Source organism: Plecotus auritus (genome assembly GCF_963455305.1).
Source record: "Plecotus auritus genome assembly, chromosome: X".
NCBI lineage: Eukaryota > Metazoa > Chordata > Mammalia > Chiroptera > Vespertilionidae > Plecotus > Plecotus auritus.
The window spans coordinates 6,026,640-6,045,549 of NC_137784.1; the positions used below are offsets into that span (position 1 = coordinate 6,026,640).

The 18,910-nt window shown below is 53.0% G+C and overlaps 1 protein-coding gene across 4 annotated transcripts in view; it reads left to right on the plus strand.

The window, feature by feature from the left end:
* Positions 1 to 18,910, plus strand: part of FRMPD4 (FERM and PDZ domain containing 4) — a 529,962-nt gene that overhangs the window by 482,262 nt on the left and 28,790 nt on the right. For all 4 annotated transcript variants that reach the window (XM_080652462.1, XM_080652460.1, XM_080652461.1 and 1 more), the window contains exons 6-9: positions 4,589 to 4,693; positions 7,950 to 8,057; positions 13,321 to 13,452; positions 18,466 to 18,585. In XM_080652462.1, the coding sequence (XP_080508588.1) occupies positions 4,589 to 4,693; positions 7,950 to 8,057; positions 13,321 to 13,452; positions 18,466 to 18,585 (465 nt within the window). The remainder of the gene's footprint in view (positions 1 to 4,588; positions 4,694 to 7,949; positions 8,058 to 13,320; positions 13,453 to 18,465; positions 18,586 to 18,910) is intronic.

Consider the following 18,910-nt stretch of genomic DNA (forward strand, 5'->3'; position numbering starts at 1 on the left):
AATATGGATTCTTAGTGAGACTTAATACGTATAAAATGGTATTTGCTTAACTGCCGTGGCTCTCTCGTGTGCTTTCTAGTTTTCCTAGATTACCAGGTTTGTCATTCGTGTCTGGTAAACAGATATGGGAATGAGGCTCCATGCAGTGGGCATGCTATAGCTACAGGGAGAAGAGAGAAGCCGCCCATATTTTTTTTTTAAATATATTTTTATGGATTTCAGAGAGGAGGGGAGAGGGAGAGAGCGAGAGAAACATCAGTCATGAGAGAGAATCATGGATCGGCTGCCTCCTGCACACCCCCTACTGGGGATCGAGCCCACAACCTGGGCATGTGCCCTGACCGGGAATCGAACCTGTGACCTCCTGGTTCGTAGGTCGACGTTCAACCACTGAGCCACGCCAGCCAGGTGTAGCATCCCATCTTGACAAGTTCTGCTAAATGGGGCCACTTACCTTAGGGGCACATAACCCTATATAGTCCCATGGGGACATCACTGCATTCCAAGATTACACAGCAAATGATATGCATAAGAAATTAAGTTCTGTTAAATATGCTTTTTTATCGAGGCAAGGAATTATGTAGAACATTTGAGAAAAATATGGTAAAATATTACATTTAAAAATTCAGATGCATAGAAGACTAAACCTTACACGTGTGAAACCCCTCATTCCCGAAGAATGCCAGAGAAGGGGGCGTTGCCGCCTTCTGACATCTCGTCTAATTAGGCAGGCCTGCGCAGGGTTGCTTTCTTATAACCGCTTCACTTGTGCTCACTTCATTGTGCCGATGTAAATATCGCCTGCTTCACATCATCACGGGAGAATCATGTTTTCCCTTCAGCTAAAAAATTGCACATCAAAAGCAAATGAACTCACTGCTGTCTGATTTGTTCGTTAATCATCACTGAACTTGGCCTCTAATTACCAAGATACCGATGAGAACACCACTGTCATCACTCCAGCTCTGCAGGAGGACTTGCCAAGTCACGTTGAGCGTGTTCAAAGCGGTTCTTTTTGAACAGCAGCCATTTGGAGTTGTTTTGTGGTATTGTGTGTGTGTGTGTGTGTGTGTGTGTGTGTGTGTTCTAAGGGCAGCCATTCTCTTAAAATACAGCGCTTAGGTGGCGGAATTAAAGCTCTGGGGGTCAAACCATCCATCCATGCAGTCCTCTGACATTTCTCAGAGCAAAGGATGGGATGGGTGTGGAGGGGAACCTTCAAAATAACAGGTTTCCCCCAGTATTAAAGCAAAACTCCACCCAGGAGTATACGCACACATGTTTTGTTTGTTTGTTTTTCTTTTTTAATTTATTATTATTTTTTAAAATAATTCTTTATTGTTGAAAGTATTACATATGTCCCCTTTTTCCCCCATTAACCCTTTGCAGCACGCCCACGCCCCCTGCCCCAGGCCTTCACCACCCTATTGTCTGTGTCCATGGGCTATACCCGTGGTCGGCAAACGGCGGCTCGCAAGCCACATGCGGCTCTTTGGCCCCTTGAGTGTGGCTCTTCCACAAAATACCATGGCCTGGGCAAGTCTATTTTGAAGAAGTGGCATTAGAAGAAGTTTAAGTTTAAAAAATTTGGCTCCCAAAAGAAATTTCAATCGTTGTCCTGTTGATATTTGGCTCTGTTGGCTAATGAGTTTGCCGACCACTGGGCTATACATATATGCATACAAGGTCCTTGGTAGATCACCTCCCACCCACCCTCCCCCACCTTCCCTGTGAGATTCCACACTCTGTCCCATGCTTCCATGTCTCTGGATCCACTCCATTCATCACTTTATTTTGTTCATTAGATTCCACATATGAGTGAAATTATGGATACCTGTGATACCCCTCTGACGGACTTATTTCACTTAGCATACCCACCCATGTTTTATTGTGTATTTTTAACAGTGATTTTGTTTTATTGTAGTGTTTTGTATTTTATTATTAATTATATATACACTAGAGGCCCAGTGCACGAAATTCGTGCACAGATAGGGTCCCTAGGCCTGACCGGTGATCAGGGCCTATCGGGGCCTTCTGGCTGCCAGCTGGGGCCTTCCTTCGTTCCGCGCCGCCCCCTGGTGGTCAGCACCAGTCATAGTGAGCAATCGAACTCCCGGTCTCCCAGTCGAACTCCCGAGGGGGCACTTTGCATATTAGCCTTTTATATATATAGATAACATAAATCTACGATTTTAAGCATTTTAAAGGATACAATTTTGTGGCATTAAGTTCATTCAAAATCTTGTGCACCCATTGTCACTATCGAGCTCCAGAATGTCACCTTGCACCTTGAGCAGTCACTGCCATTCTCCCCTCCCCTTGCCTCTGGCAGCCATTAATCTACTTCCTTCTCTAGGGATTTGCCTAATCTGGGTGTTTCCTGCAAATGGAGTCAAATCATGCAATGGGTGGGCCTTTGTGTATGGTTTGTGTCCCTTAACATAATGTGTTTGAGGTCCATCCATGTTGTAGCATGTGTCTGAGCTTCATTCCTTTTTATGGCTGACTACTGTTTCATTGTATGGCTAGACCACTTCTCCATTAAATCGCATTGTTTTTTCATTGGTCTCAAATACACTTGTATTTGACTAAGATGGGAATCCTTTTTATTCTACTTTATTTGTATAGGGCACCCTAATTGGCTTTTGTGCCTTAACATTAATGCAATACACAGAAGGTTGAGCCTCTGTGTTCATTCTAGAGTCAATTACTAGAATTTTATATATACATATTTTATTGATTTCAGAGAGGGAGAGAGAGAGAGAAATGATGAGAGAGAATCATGGATCTGCTGTCTCCTGCACGCCCTACATTGGGGATTGAGCCCTCAACCCCAGCATGTGCCCTGACAGAATTGAACCGTGATCTCCTGGTTCATAGGTAGATGCTCAACCACTGAGTCACGCCAGCCAGGCAATTTCTAGAATTCTTTACACAACATCCTCAATCGCTTAGGACTACATAGTATAAAAAATTTTACATTGAACCATATGCAATTTCCAGTATTTGACCATTTTAATCTATAAAATAACAATTGTGTGATTCCAACTAAATATTTACCTCCATGTTAGGTTCAATAGAAAATGCAATTCTTTTAAAAAATTAAAAAATACGCCCAGCCCTAGCCAGTTTGGCTCAATGGATAGAGCATCAGCCTGCAGACCGAAGGGTCCCGGGTTCAATTCTGGTCAAGAACACGTACCTTGGTTACAGGCTTCTCCCGGGCACAGGCCCTGGTCAGGGCATTTGCAGGAGGCAACCAGTCCATGTGTTTCTCTCACATCGATGTTTCTCTCTGTCTTTTCCTCTCTCCTCCACTCTCCATAAGAGTCCATGAAAATGTATCCTCAGGTGAGGATGAAAAAAACCAAAAGGTGCCCTAGCCGGCTTGGCTCAGTGAAAGTTCCCAGGTTGGATTCTGGTCAGGGCACATGCCCAGGTTGCAGGCTCGATCCCCAGTGTGGGATGTGTGGGAGGCAGCCGATCCATGATTCTCTCTCATCATTGATGTTTCTCTCTCTTCTCCTCCCTTCCTCTCTGAAATTTATATATATGTGAAATTTATATATATGTGAAATTTATATATATGTGTGTGTGTGTGTGTGTATACACACACACACACACACACATATATACACACTAGAGGCCCAATGCACGAAATTCGTGCAAGGGGCTTTGCCCTCGCAGTCGCGGCTACTTGCCTCGGCCCTTGCAGCCACGGCTTCGTCCGGAAGGTCATCCAGAAGGATGTCCAGAAGGACATCCGGTCTAATTAGTATGTTATGCTTTTATTATTACAGATATGTATGTGTGTGTGTGTGTTCTCATCCACCTACTGGATGTGAATTTCCTTCCCCTCGGGCTTCATTAGAATTAGGCAACAGGGATGATTCTCAGGTGAAAGAAATTTACCAAGATCATGCAGCAAGGAGTCCCCTGGGTCACAGCCCCGTCTCAGTGGGATTTCCTGTTGCACTTTTTGATTTCTGAGGAAGAACTGAGTCTCTTAGCCCTCCTTCCAATAAAGGATAGTACAAGGACATGTAAGAAAAGGCAGAATGTGAGGTCAACTTTCAGTTCTGAGTCAAGGGCTCCTCCCTACCCCGCCCAGTAAGACCACAGGATCCCAGGTTACCAACAAGAGGCTGAAACTCGTGTGTGTGTGTGTGTGTGTGTGTGTGTGTGTGTGTGTGTACTTGCCTGCTCACATGCCCATATGCCCTTAATGTGAATAACAATGAGATTATTGCCCTGTCTGGTTTGGCTTAGTGGATAGAGTGTTGGCCTGAGGACTGAAGGGTCCCAGGTTCGATTCCGGTCAAGGGCACATGCTCAGGTTGTGGGCCCCATCCCCAGTGGGGGGCGTGCAGGAGGCACCCGATCCATGATTCTCTCTCATCATTGATGTTTCTCTCTCTCTCTCTCTCTCTCTTTCTCTCTCTCTCTCTCTCTCTCTCTCTCTCTCTCTCTCCCTCCCTTTCTCTCTGAAATCAATAAAAAAATATATTTTAAAAAAAGATAGAAGACAACTGTTAAAAGTTTTGTATTACGTTATCAGTAATCCGATAAAACGTTTTCTTTTTTCCAGTCTCCCAAATCAGCATTTATTAGTGCTGCAAAGAAGGCCAGATTAAAGTCCAACCCCGTGAAAGTGCGCTTCTCCGAGGAGGTCATCATCAACGGGCAGGTGTCGGTGAGTGGACAGTCGCCTCTTTGTGACCCGGAGCGAGTCACTGAGGCACCGAGCAAGGCCAGCACCCCACTGGAAAGATAGATCTGGCACTGGTTGCTGGGTTTCACAGGGGTGTCAAATCTCAGGGTCACCTGGTTATGTCTGATAGGTCCCCCCTAACATTTCCAGGAGCCGGAAGAGTCCGGTATTTCCTTGAGTGCTTGCAGGGTTAGAGACCTCACTTCTTTGCAAAGAAGTTCATTTGATTGGACGTCACTGGCATTGCCTCTTTTTGAGTAAAATGTGCCCCTTTGAAATGCCACCTATTCCTGTTCTGCCAGCTAAGCATTCTTCCACGAGAGCCCCTTGTGTATCTTGAAAAAAGTATTGCATAGCCACTAATTTTTTCCCTTATCCAAAATAAAACGTCCTTATTGTTCCAACTGAGCAAAATGGAAAACAGTTAAAATGATGGAAAACTTTCATATATGCAACCAGGGTTTTCATTAATAGCTCTTGATAGAAATCATGATTGCTCAGGCACATCATTGATCTTCTAAATGAATAATGCAAACATTGATAGGATGCTTTATTTTCAATTTTCTCCAAAAAAAAAAAAAAACCACCAACAACAAAAGGGCATTGTGTTTTTTGTTTTGAGAAAGCTGTCATCTAGGGCACTAATTTCTTAGAACTTTGAAATGCCAGCTTCTTGTGTGGAGGTTTTATTGTTGCTCTTGGTATTGTTAATCAGGGGTGGGGAACGTCCAGCCCGCGGGTCATACAAGGCCCGGGAAATCATTTGGTCTGGCCCTGCCAAGGCGTTACAGGTGAGTTCATTAAATGTTTGAGCAAATAGAGCGGGCTCATTTTCCAGCTGATCATTTTGTAGGGCCTGAGAATGGTGTTACAAATATCCTCGTGGGTCTGGGCAGAAAAGCAGTTCTCCTCCATGTCATCCTTGTTGTGGGTCAGAAACACTCCGCTGAGCACGGTCCTGGATCTGACTTTAAAGATGTAGCCTGCACGCCCTGGCCAGGCACACGTGGACCAAGTATCTCCCAGCTCCAGCCTGCTGACCTCTGTCCGCCCCAGCTGGGCACCAGGGCCTCAGCTGGCCCCTCTGGCATACGATTGTGACGCCTGTGGGCGGCGGCATCAGGCTCCCACGGTGCTGCCCTGTGAGCATTTGGCTGTGACCTTGGCCTCCGATCGCCCATCTATCATCTCCTCTCCTCTCCCCGCTTCACACTGTGGCTTGTGCTGCGCGGTTCAGTGGATTCCCGTCCCTCTGGGTACAGAGTTAGCATACATTATCAGCTCAGAGCAAGACCGTCCCAGCTCAAGGCTGGAACGTTCTAGTCACAGAGGAATCACTGTGTCATCGGAGGTCATGTGACATCCCCTCATCTTTTCTCAAGTTTCCGAGTGGGAGACGGGCCATGCGTTTATGCCTCTTTAGGGAGACTGACTTCAGGCTGCCGTGGCAGTGTCCCTGTGTCCCTGTATAGAACGGGGCTCGCTCCAGGCAGCTGGTGTGTGCGGACACAGCCCGGGGGGCCCATCCTCTGGGCCATTTGGTACCGTGTCTGCTCCTCAGCCTCTGTGACCATCTTCACTTCCCATCTGCTCTTGCTCTTCTGAGTTACTGTGTGTCATGCCTCCTGGACGTGGAGGCAAATGAACTCAGTGAACCGGGCAGCAGAGAAGTCCCGGGTGAAGTGGAAAGGAGAGGAAAGGATTTCAGAGAAAGAAACAGGAAGTGAAAGATAGGAACCTGTCCCCGAAATAGCGAGGGATTCAATCCTCCTGGACTGACGGTGGGCCATTAGCAAGTCTCCGGACACCTCTTCCGTTTCCTCATCTGGACAAGGGGCGTGGGGTTGCATCGCTACTGACTTCCCCTCACTCTTGTGACTTCGCATCCAACCACGTGTGAGCAGCACAGTTCACCCAGGGACTCATGGAGCTCATCCAGCATGCCTACTTTTTTTAAAAAAATATATATTTTAGGCCGAAACCGGTTTGGCTCAGTGGATAGAGCGTCAGCCTGCGGACTGAAGGGTCCCGGGTTCGATTCCGGTCAAGGGCATGTACCTGGGTTGCGGGCACATCCCCAGTGGGGAGTGTGCAGGAGGCAGCTGATCGATGTTTCTCTCTCATCGATGTTTCTAACTCTCTATCCCTCTCCCTTCCTCTCTGTAAAAAAATCAATAAAATATAAAAAAAAATATTTAAAAAAAAAAATATATATATATTTTATTGATTTCAGAGAGGAAGGGAGAGGGAGAGAGAGATGGAAACATCCATGATGAGAGAGAATCATGGATCGGCTACCTCCTGCATGCCCCCTACTGTGGATTGAGCCCGCAACCCAGGCATGTGTCCCTAACCGGGAATTGAACCATGACCTCTTGGTTCACAGGTTTGACGCTCAACCACTGAGCCACGCCGGCCGGGCAAGTTCTATAAACTATGATCTGTTTGTTGTAGACTTAGTGTTCTACTCCATATACACACTACCCCATTCCTTTGAGTTTGGGGAAAATCTTCCTGAATGAAGAAAAAATTGTTTCACAGAATAACTTTAGCTTTGAAGCTGATCAAGGCTTGAGGTTCACTGTCATGACCTCTGCGGGCACCAGCAGGCGTCACATCGCACACCGTCAGCCCGGCGCTCTTTCTGCTCTGCACACGCCTGGCCTTGACCCACACCCTGTGGCGCAGGTACCAGGGAGTCATTTTTGTAATTGCGTTTTCCGGTGGGACCCCTCAATTTAAAAAAAAACTCCTTTAGCCCGGCTGGTGTGGCTCAGTGGTTGAGCATCAACCTATGAACCAGGAGGTCAGGGTTCGATTCCCGGTTAAGGGCACATGCCTGGGTTGTGGGCTCGATCCCCAGTAGGGGGCATGCAGGAGACAGTCGATCCATGATTCTCTCTCATCATGGATGTTTCTCTCTCTCTCCCTTTCCCTTCCTCTCTGAACTCAATAAAAATATATTTTTTAAAAAACTCCTCTGATTGATCTTCTGATGGGAAAAGTTCTTTTCTTTGAATCAACTGAGTTATTTGTAGCTGGAAAAGAATTTTTCTATGAACAGCTGCACTTGGATATCACCAAAGGGACACCTTGGTTGGCCTCAGAGACTTCAATTGATTTTGGTTTTTATTTATGTTGCGTTCGGGTACATTGTAGATATACGTGGCTATTGCGAAGAGCAAAATTATAATCCCACTGACTTTAACCGCTCCCTCTTTTTATTGTTGTCAAACAGGAAACTGTTAAGGATAATTCGCTTCTTTTTATGCCAAATGTTTTGAAAGTCTATCTGGAAAACGGGCAGACCAAATCCTTCCGCTTTGACTCCAGTACCTCCATAAAGGTAAGGGGACCGCTGAGCTCTGCCCGGACCCCCCTCGGGCAGCAAGCGGAAGCTGCTCGGGCGTCTCGTGTGGCAGCCCTTCTTGGAGAACTGCTTGTCTATCACTGAGAAGTGTTTCGTTGCTTCCAAATAAGGGAGTGTGTGAGCCCTGGCCGGTGTGGCTCAGTGGATAGAGCACCGGCCTGCGGACTGAAGGGTTCCAGGTTCGATTCCGGTCAAGGGCACTTACTTACCTCGGTTACAGGCTCCTCCCCGGCCCAGGCCCTGGTCAGGGCTCGTGCAGGAGGCAACCAATCGATGTGTTTCTCTCGCACCGATGTTTCTCTCTGTCTCTCCCCCTCCCTTCCACTCTCCCTAAAAATCAATGGAAAAATACCCTCGGGTGAGGATTCAAAACAAAACAAAACAAATAAGGTAGTGTGTGAATACTTAAAAAGAAACCAATTCGAAAAGCTTAACCTCAGAAGGTTCCACTGTGTCTGTGTCTGTGTGTGTCTGTGTGTGTGTGTGTGTGTGTGTGTGTGTGTGTGTGTGTGTACGCAAACTGATAAGCCATCAGTGATGAGCCAGCCACAGCAGCCGGTCATTTGAATGCAACCACTAGCAGGGGTCCTCAAACTTTTTAAACAGGGGGCCAGTTCACTGTCCCTCAGACCGCTGGAGGGCCGGACTATAGTTTTTTTTAAAAAACTATGAACAAATTCCTATGCGCACTGCGGGCCCCGGACGAGTCGGCTGCTAAGCAGGACAGGCAGCGGCACCCGGCGGGCCGGATCAATGTCCTCGGCGGGCCGCATGTGGCCCGCGGGCCGTAGTTTGAGGACCCCTGCGAAGAGCCCAAAAGCACCAAGAAGGCTTGGCACCCTGCCCAAAGCCAGCATGGTCTCTCAGCAACGTGAGCCCAAGAAAGATTAAGCTGTTAGCGGTTAATTGAGTATCTGCTACTTTGGTGTCCAGCGAAAACAAGGGGTAGAGCAATATAAAGATAACACTTTGCATTACTGGAACTGCTTTCGTGGCAATGATGCATAAAGGGCAGGATGAGGTATGCGTCTTAGAAGAGGTGATAGGAAGAGCTACAAAGCAGTTCAATGCCGGTAGTCCCCCCTTATCCATGGGAAATGCCTTCAAAGACCCCCAGTGGATGCCCGAAACCGAGGATGGTAATGATCTCTCTCTATACGATGGGTTTTCCTACACATGCTTACCTCCACTGAAAGGAAGCGCTTCACGGCTTCTCTGTGGCTTGTCCGAATGGCCGGCACCGGTGCTCTGTGCCTTGGGGCCATCAGTAAGAAAAACAAAGGTGACTTGGACACAAGTCCTGCGGCACCACAGCGGGCCATCTGGTAACCAAGGCGGCTGCTCGTGCTAATATGCGGGGAACTACAGAGCGTGGATGCGCTGGACAAAGGGAGGAGTCACTTCCCGGGTAGAATGGAGAACTTAGAAATTGTTTATTTCTGGAATTTTCCATTACGTATTTTTGGGCTGCCGTTGACCTCGGATAACTGAAACCTCGGAAAGTGAAACTGCAGATAAGGGGGGGGCTACTGTATTTCAGAGCTACAGGTGAGTTTGCATAATGGGCATTATTATAAAGCATATGGGTCCCCCCCTCCATGCTTCCTTCCTGGGGGAAAATACATATTCTCTTTTTTATTGGATAAAAGTATGTTCAGAGATTGATTGCTCCCTAATGGTCCATCGGCCTAAAATAGGCTTTCTTCAGATGCACAGTGAAAAATATTTTATTGAGGTAAAAACAAGTACCTAGTGATGATCTTGTGTAATAGTGTATCAAGAGAATATCAACTGTGTGTTTAAAATGTCTATTAATAGTCAACCCCCAATTCTCAGTTTTTCAAATGAATCAGCACAGAGCTTCTGAGGGGAAGCATTTCTGCAAAGGCCCCCCACCGTGCCTTCTTCTTATCAGGGTACCAGCAAGCAGCTTGTTTGGAATTGCTTTAAATAGGCAGCGATTGAGCAGGTAAGAGAGCAGACAATAAGAGTAGATTGATGATAAAGCATTTAAATCAGCCTTAAATCATTCCGGATGAAATATGAACTGCCTTCATACCAGACTGCGGATTTTAAATGCTGATGACTAAAGAAGTCTTTATTTATTTATTTATTTTTTATTCCTACTTCAAATCAGTTGACAGTGAGATGTTACTCTAAATCAGGGGTGGGCAAACTTTGTGACTCGAGGGCCACCATGGGTTCTTAAACTGGACCGGAGGGCCGGAACAAAAGCATGGATGGAGTGTTTGTGTGAACTAATATAAATTCAAAGTAAAGGAGCGGAGGGGAGAGCAAGAGAACCCTCCGCTCTTTCGGCTCCGCGGGCCGGATAGAACAGCCGAACGGGCCGGATCCGGCCCGCGGGCCGTAGTTTGCCCACGGCTGCTCTAAATATTGGTCAACTAACCTAGGAGTTGGCAAGCTTTCCCTGGGAAGGGCTGGAGAGTAAATATTTGAGGTTTGGTGGGACATTTGACCTCTGTTGCAACTACCCGATTCTGCTATTGGTGTCATGAAAGCAGTTGTAGAACCCACTCCCAGGTTCAATACTCCACTCGAAGGACTCACGGGACTCAGCAAATGGTCACACTCCCAGTTCCAGTGTCTTCCCGCCAAAGGATACGAAGTGAAATCAGCAATAGGAGAGCGTGCCCAGGGCACAGGGCTTGGCCGAGGACTCCCAGCTGTCCTGTCCCATTGGAGCTGTGCAGACAGCCTTTTCTCCAGCAATCACGTGACCGTGTGCACACAGTGTGCCAGCCGGGAAGCTCACCCGGGCCTTGCTGTCCGGTTTTTACTGGCGGTCGGCGGCACCGACAGAGCTGACCACCTCTGTGGCCGACCTTAGTAGCCGGCCCCGCCAGAGGTTGAGCTGATACCACATGACCCAAGGGCCCCACCGTAAACACATTGTTGGCATACACTGTCTAGTGTGGCCCCAGGTCCCCGGTAAACAAAGCTACTCCTATCAGGCACGATGCTCCAAGGTTATAGCAGTTACTTCCCAAGAGCCAGGAGTACAAAAAGTACTTGTATTGGTTTCGGAGAGGAAGGGAGAGGGAGAGAGACAGAAACATCAATGAGGAGAGAGAACAGTGCATCGGCTGCCTCCTGCACGCCCCCTACTGGGGATCAAGCCCGAAACCTGGGCATGTGCCCTGACCAGGAATAGAACCGTGACCTCCTGGTTCATAGGTCGACGCCCAACCCCTGAGCCATGCCGGCCGGGCAGGCAAACCTTTCTATAGGCAAGAAGAATTTTTTTTTTTTTTTTATCACACAGACACTATATAAATGAAGGGGCATGGCCATAGTTTTCAGACCGCTGACCTAAGCCACAGAGCTCTGTCCTTACAGATCCCTCACACACAATGGCCTTATTCTGTGACACCGATTGGTCAGGACAGCTGCTTGCCATTGTACCCTCCCGCATCCGAAGATCTTCGTAAAGACTTGAATGCGTTTTTAAAATATATTTGTATTGATTTCAGAGAGGAAGGGAGAGAGAGAGAGAAACATCCATGATGAGAGAGAATTATGGATCAGCTGCCTCCTGCACGCCCCCTACTGGGGATCGAGCCCACAACCCAGGCATGTGTCCTTGACCGGAATCGAACCCAGGACCCTTCAGTCCGCAGGCCAACGCTCTATCCACTGAGCCAAACCGGCTAGGGCAGCCGTGGGCAAACTACGGCCCGCGGGCCGGATCCGGCCCGTTCGGCTGTTCTATCCGGCCCGCGGAGCCGAAAGAGCGGAGGGTTCTCTTGCTCTCCCCTCCGCTCCTTCCCCAGCAGCAGTGTTAACATGGCAACGTCGGGAAACACGGCCGCAGCTCCTCCTTCTGAGTGGGCGGATTTATATCCCCATTCAGTAGAAGGAACAACCTCTCAATCTTCCAGAGGCTCCTTGGAATGCCCGCGGACGCGTCCCCCGACATCACCCTGGGAATGCGGAGACACGTTACCGTGGTGATGGAGGGAGACACGCCCCTGGAGAGCACAGTATCAGAGCACAGTTTGAAATGAATAAAACTATTGAAATAAAAAAAAAAAAAGACCGTACCCTTTTATGTAATGATGTTTACTTTGAATTTCTATTAGTTCACACAAACACTCCATCCATGCTTTTGTTCCGGCCCTCCGGTCCCGTTTAAGAACCCATGGCGGCCCTCGAGTCAAAAAGTTTGCCCACCCCTGGGCTAGGGCGTGAATGCGTTTTTTAACAGAGAGAAATGGGCGTTTAGAAGAGACTGCCCCCTGTTGTAGATTCCCTCTGGCCTCTTTATGAGCGGAGCCCACACTAGACTGAGTTTGATTTCCCCGAGGACGGCAGATGACAATGAGGAGACAGGAAGCAATGCAAAAAGTTCACATGAAATTATAGTTATCTTATCTGGTACCTAACAGCCTTATTAGCACAATACACCCGGGCTGGTGGGCATCAAATGGAAATAGTATCGTTTTGAAAGGAGATGACAGTGTTTAACAAAAATTGCCAGCATCCTTGCTACAGAGTGGCAATAGGAACAATGTATTGCTATTGATTTCCCGGCGTCCGCCCTGGCGATTCGGGAGCTTTTAGAAAGTGTGTGCTGCTACACAAAGGCTGCGGTTGTCTTCTCTTCTCTGGGCCTTGAGCGGGAAATTACGAAAGAGAAAATCTTTTTCATAAAATTCAATATAGTCAAGGTATTTCCGGGGGATGATTATTTTTCGGTGGTGGGTGGGTGTGGGGGTGTTTGTTTCCCAGGGGCCTGAAGACATTTCAAAAAGTCTGCAGAGAAGAATCAAAACCTTGCTGTATCTTGGCGAGTTGATACTTTGGACCAGATACGAGTAATTCTTCGTTGTGGGCGTGTCTTGTACATTGCAAGACGCTTAGAAGCATCCCTCCACGCTGAGCATCCCCAATCCCATTGTGACAACAAAAATGTCTCCAGAAGTGGCCGCCGTTGAATACGACCCCTCTTTGGGATTTAAAAAAATGTTTATTTTATTGATTTCAGAGAGGAAGGGAGAGGGAGAGAGAGATAGAAACATCAATGAGGAGAGAGAGTCATTGATTGGCTGCCTCCTGGACGCCCCACACTGGGGATCGAGCCTGCAACCTGGGCATGTGCCCTGACCGGAATTGAACCCTGACCTCCTGGTTCATAGGTCGATGCTCAACCACTGAGCCATGCCGGCCGGGCACTGCCTGGGTTTTGATTGCATCTTGTCAATGTTTCCTCTGCTAGGATGTCATCTTAACCCTTCAAGAGAAGCTGTCCATCAAGGGCATCGAGCACTTCTCCCTCATGCTGGAGCAGAGGACGGAGGGGGCCGGGAGCAAGCTGTTGCTGCTGCACGAGCAGGAGACCCTCACCCAGGTGCGTGAGCCTCCCCTGATGACACTGCTGCCACACAGAAGCCGCCCCGCCCCAGCATATCCCCACCCAGCACCACCCCCCGCCCCAGCACCCCTCCACCCCAGCATGCCTCCACCCCAGCACCCCTCCACCCCAGCATCCCTCCACCCCAGCACCACCCCCGCCCCAGCACCCCTCCACCCCAGCATCCCTCCACCCCAGCACCCCTCCACCCCAGCATCCCTCCACCCCAGCACCACCCCCGCCCCAGCATCCCTCCACCCCAGCATCCCTCCACCCCAGCATCCCCCCACCCCAGCATCCCTCCACCCCAGCATCCCTCCACCCCAGCACCCCTCCACCCCAGCATCCCTCCACCCCAGCATCCCTCCACCCCAGCATCCCTCCACCCTAGCATCCCTCCACCCCAGCACCACCCCGCCCCAGCACCCCTCCACCCCAGCATCCCTCCACCCCAGCATCCCTCCACCCCAGCATCCCCCCACCCCAGCATCCCTCCACCCCAGCATCCCCCCACCCCAGCATCCCTCCACCCCAGCATCCCTCCACCCCAGCACCCCTCCACCCCAGCATCCCTCCACCCCAGCACCACCCCGCCCCAGCACCCCTCCACCCCAGCATCCCTCCACCCCAGCACCCCTCCACCCCAGCATCCCTCCACCCCAGCACCCCTCCACCCCAGCATCCCTCCACCCCAGCACCACCCCGCCCCAGCACCCCTCCACCCCAGCATCCCTCCACCCCAGCATCCCTCCACCCCAGCACCACCCCGCCCCAGCACCCCTCCACCCCAGCATCCCTCCACCCCAGCATCCCTCCACCCCAGCACCACCCCGCCCCAGCACCCCTCCACCCCAGCATCCCTCCACCCCAGCATCCCTCCACCCCAGCATCCCTCCACCCCAGCATCCCTCCACCCCAGCATCCCCCCACCCCAGCATCCCTCCACCCCAGCATCCCTCCACCCCAGCACCACCCCGCCCCAGCACCCCTCCACCCCAGCATCCCTCCACCCCAGCACCCCTCCACCCCAGCATCCCTCCACCCCAGCATCCCTCCACCCCAGCATCCCTCCACCCTAGCATCCCTCCACCCCAGCACCACCCCGCCCCAGCACCCCTCCACCCCAGCATCCCTCCACCCCAGCATCCCTCCACCCCAGCATCCCCCCACCCCAGCATCCCTCCACCCCAGCATCCCCCCACCCCAGCATCCCTCCACCCCAGCATCCCTCCACCCCAGCATCCCTCCACCCCAGCACCCCTCCACCCCAGCATCCCTCCACCCCAGCACCACCCCGCCCCAGCACCCCTCCACCCCAGCATCCCTCCACCCCAGCACCCCTCCACCCCAGCATCCCTCCACCCCAGCACCCCTCCACCCCAGCATCCCTCCACCCCAGCACCACCCCGCCCCAGCACCCCTCCACCCCAGCATCCCTCCACCCCAGCATCCCTCCACCCCAGCACCACCCCGCCCCAGCACCCCTCCACCCCAGCATCCCTCCACCCCAGCATCCCTCCACCCCAGCACCACCCCGCCCCAGCACCCCTCCACCCCAGCATCCCTCCACCCCAGCATCCCTCCACCCCAGCACGACCCCCGCCCCAGCACCCCTCCACCCCAGCATCCCTCCACCCCAGCATCCCTCCACCCCAGCACCACCCCGCCCCAGCACCCCTCCACCCCAGCATCCCTCCACCCCAGCATCCCTCCACCCCAGCACCACCCCCGCCCCAGCATCCCTCCACCCCAGCACCACCCCCGCCACAGCACCCCTCCACCCCAGCACCACCCCGCCCCAGCACCCCTCCACCCCAGCATCCCTCCACCCCAGCACCCCTCCACCCCAGCACCACCCCCGCCCCAGCATCCCTCCACCCCAGCACCACCCCCGCCCCAGCATCCCTCCACCCCAGCACCAACCCCGCCCCAGCATCCCTCTACCCCAGCACCACCCCCGCCCCAGCATCCCTCTACCCCAGCACCACCCCCGCCCCAGCATCCCTCCACCCCGGCATCCCTCCACCCCGGCATCCCTCCACCCCAGCATCCCTCCACCCCAGCACCACCCCGCCCCAGCACCCCTCCACCCCAGCATCCCTCCACCCCAGCATCCCTCCACCCCAGCACGACCCCCGCCCCAGCACCCCTCCACCCCAGCATCCCTCCACCCCAGCATCCCTCCACCCCAGCACCACCCCGCCCCAGCACCCCTCCACCCCAGCATCCCTCCACCCCAGCATCCCTCCACCCCAGCACCCCTCCACCCCAGCACCCCTCCACCCCAGCACCACCCCGCCCCAGCACCCCTCCACCCCAGCATCCCTCCACCCCAGCACCCCTCCACCCCAGCACCACCCCCGCCCCAGCATCCCTCCACCCCAGCACCACCCCCGCCCCAGCATCCCTCCACCCCAGCACCAACCCCGCCCCAGCATCCCTCTACCCCAGCACCACCCCCGCCCCAGCATCCCTCTACCCCAGCACCACCCCCGCCCCAGCATCCCTCCACCCCGGCATCCCTCCACCCCGGCATCCCTCCACCCCAGCACCACCCCCGCCCCAGCATCCCTCTACCCCAGCACCACCCCCGCCCCAGCATCCCTCTACCCCAGCACCACCCCCGCCCCAGCATCCCTCCACCCCAGCACCACCCCCGCCCCAGCACCACCCCCGCCCCAGCATCCCTCCACCCCGGCATCCCTCCACCCCGGCATCCCTCCACCCCAGCACCACCCCCGCCCCAGCATCCCTCTACCCCAGCACCACCCCTGCCCCAGGATCCCTCCACCCCGGCATCCCTCCACCCCAGCATCCCTCCACCCCAGCACCACCCCCGCCCCAGCAACACCCCCCGCCCCAGCACCCCCATCTGCCCCAGCATCCCTCCCATCCCAGCATCCCTCCCATCCTACTATTCCTCCCTCCCCAGCATCCCTCCTGCCCCAGCATATCTCCCACCCTACTATCCCTCTCTCCCCAGCATCCCTCCCTCCCCAGCATCCCTCCCATCCCAGTATCCCTCCCATCCTACTCTCCCTCCCTCCCTCCCCAGCTTCCCTCCCATCCCAGTATCCCTCCCATCCTACTATTCCTCCCTCCCCAACATCCCTCCTGCCCCAGCATCTCTCCCACCCTACTATCCCTCCCATCCCAGCATCCCTCCCACCCTACTATCCCTCCCACCCTACTATCCCTCCCACCCTACTATCCCTCCCGCCCTACTACCCCTCCCGCCCCAGCACCCCTCCCACCCTACTACCCCTCCCGCCCCAGCACCCCTCCCGCCCGCAGATGCTTTCATTGAGCTCCCTGCATCACTGGGCAGCCGCCCTGAGGGGGGCGCTGGCGTTAATAATGGGTTTTATGCCTCCAGGTGATGTCTCCCTTTCTGTCATTGTCCAGAGCCTGTCAGGTCACCTGCGAAACAGATGTGTCACTCCCAGCCTCGGCAGCCGCGCCGAGAAGGTGGCTCTGTCCAATTCCCCTTTCTGTCATTCCAACGACTTGGCCGCCTGTTCCCATCATTGGTCTCCTGAAGCTATTAGCGGCAGTGGCTTCTGAGGTCCTTTAAGTTAAGGCAAGATCGTGTGCGTTGCTTTAAGCTCTGGGTGTCTACTTCCGACTATTTTCGGAAGCCTCGAAGCCCTGCCCCAGCCCTGCCCACTGTAAATATGGGATGCAGTGCGGCCCAGTTCCTGGTGGCCAAGACGCCACCCCCATCTGTTCTCTGGGGGGGCTAGCAGGCTGCTGGCGGCTCCCTGCAGCCCCGCGCCCTGGCTTGTCTGCGATTCCGCTCAGCAGCCTCCGTTGGGTGCATGAGGGGTTTCAAGCAATGCTCCCATTTGCAAGGAGGGTGTGTTTTCCCGTTCACATTCTACTCAACATGTAAACTGTACGCATCTACACACGCACATGCACACACGCGCACACACACACGTGCCATGAGGCTCAGTGAAGCTGCTGCTGTGTTTATTTTGAATTTCTACATGGCAGTGCACAATCATTTTTGCTTCTCCAGCTTTGTCCCCTGCGTGAAAGTTGTCACAAGTCCATGAAACCGCATGCACGTGCAGGCAAAGTACATACAAGCGCGTAAAACGACAGGCAGACAGCTGTGCTGGCGGGGCTGCGGCCCTAGGTTGGTCGTGTTGGCCTCTTTCGGGGAAACTGAAGGGCTTCTCCCCTCTTTCCTGGAGTCCAGTGTCTTTTCGTTCACTCACCTGTGTACTAAGCACCTGCTACTCCCCCACCGATTCCCTTTGTGACCAGAGGGGTCAGGAGCAGCACGTGGTAGCTGCACATCCCCGGCTGGCAGAAGAGGACAGCACATCCGAAGGAGCCGTGTCCCTGACCCTGAGGGGCCTGTGTTGTATTCCAAGCACCGTGGAGCGATCTGAGTGAAGTCACGGCATCAGAAGTTGCCAGTAGTTTGGAAACTTGACTCCAGATTCAGTGCAGGGGCCCAGACTCTGTGTTCCTGCCCCTACCCTGGCTGTGGTTGCCATGACAACATCGAGCATCTTACCTTGAGGGGCGGGGCCGCGCTCACAGACTCCTAGCGCGCATTCTGTCCAACCTGAAATTCACCCCCCGCCCCCGGGACAGCCCCAAGCCAGGGACTAGTCTGTGCTTCTTAGGCTCAGGTGCCAGGCCCCGTGCTAGCAGTTACCCTCCAGAGACCCCCAAGGGCCAGGCTGTGGCTGAGCCCCCCTGGGGACCATGGGCTGGCTCCCCATCCTCCCCTGCCTGCCCTGCCTCCCTGCCTCCTTGCTGGCCGCTCCTGAGGACAGTTCCTTAGCAAGTCCCTCCTCTCAGGGTCTTCTTGGGGGTCACCGGACCTACGTCCCAGGCTCTGTACATTTCCGGGGCGTGAGTACCTGTGACAGACGCTCAAAGAACTTCGCCGCCCCTTCCCTCGAAGGCCAAAGAAAGTTGCCTCTGCTTCTGGGTCCCTCGGCCGTTTTGCAGTCCCCACTGAGCCTCCCTGTGGTTGGTCTGCTCTTCCAGGTGACACAGCGGCCCAGCTCCCACAAGATGAGGTGTCTTTTCCGAATCAGCTTCGTGCCGAAGGACCCCATTGACCTGTTACGGAGAGATCCGGTTGCTTTTGAATATCTCTATGTTCAGGTATGTGCGCACGATTGGCATGTTTCATGCGAATGTTGTGGATAAATGAACTGGTTCAAACCTCCCGCCCCCCCCCGCCACTTCAGTGGTCTTTGGAAGAAAGTGTGGTCCTTAGCTCAGCAGGAGGACTGATGCTCAGGGAGACACCCCGAGTCCCCAGGATAAGGGTCAGTAAGCCCCATTTATCAAGTAAAGAAATGTGAGTGGCCTTTACATCGGTTGTGACCCAGAACAGTGAAACTGTCACGACTTGGGTTGCTGTTATTTTTTAATTTTTAAAAAATATATTTGTATTGATTTCAGAGAGGAAGACAGAGGGGGAAAG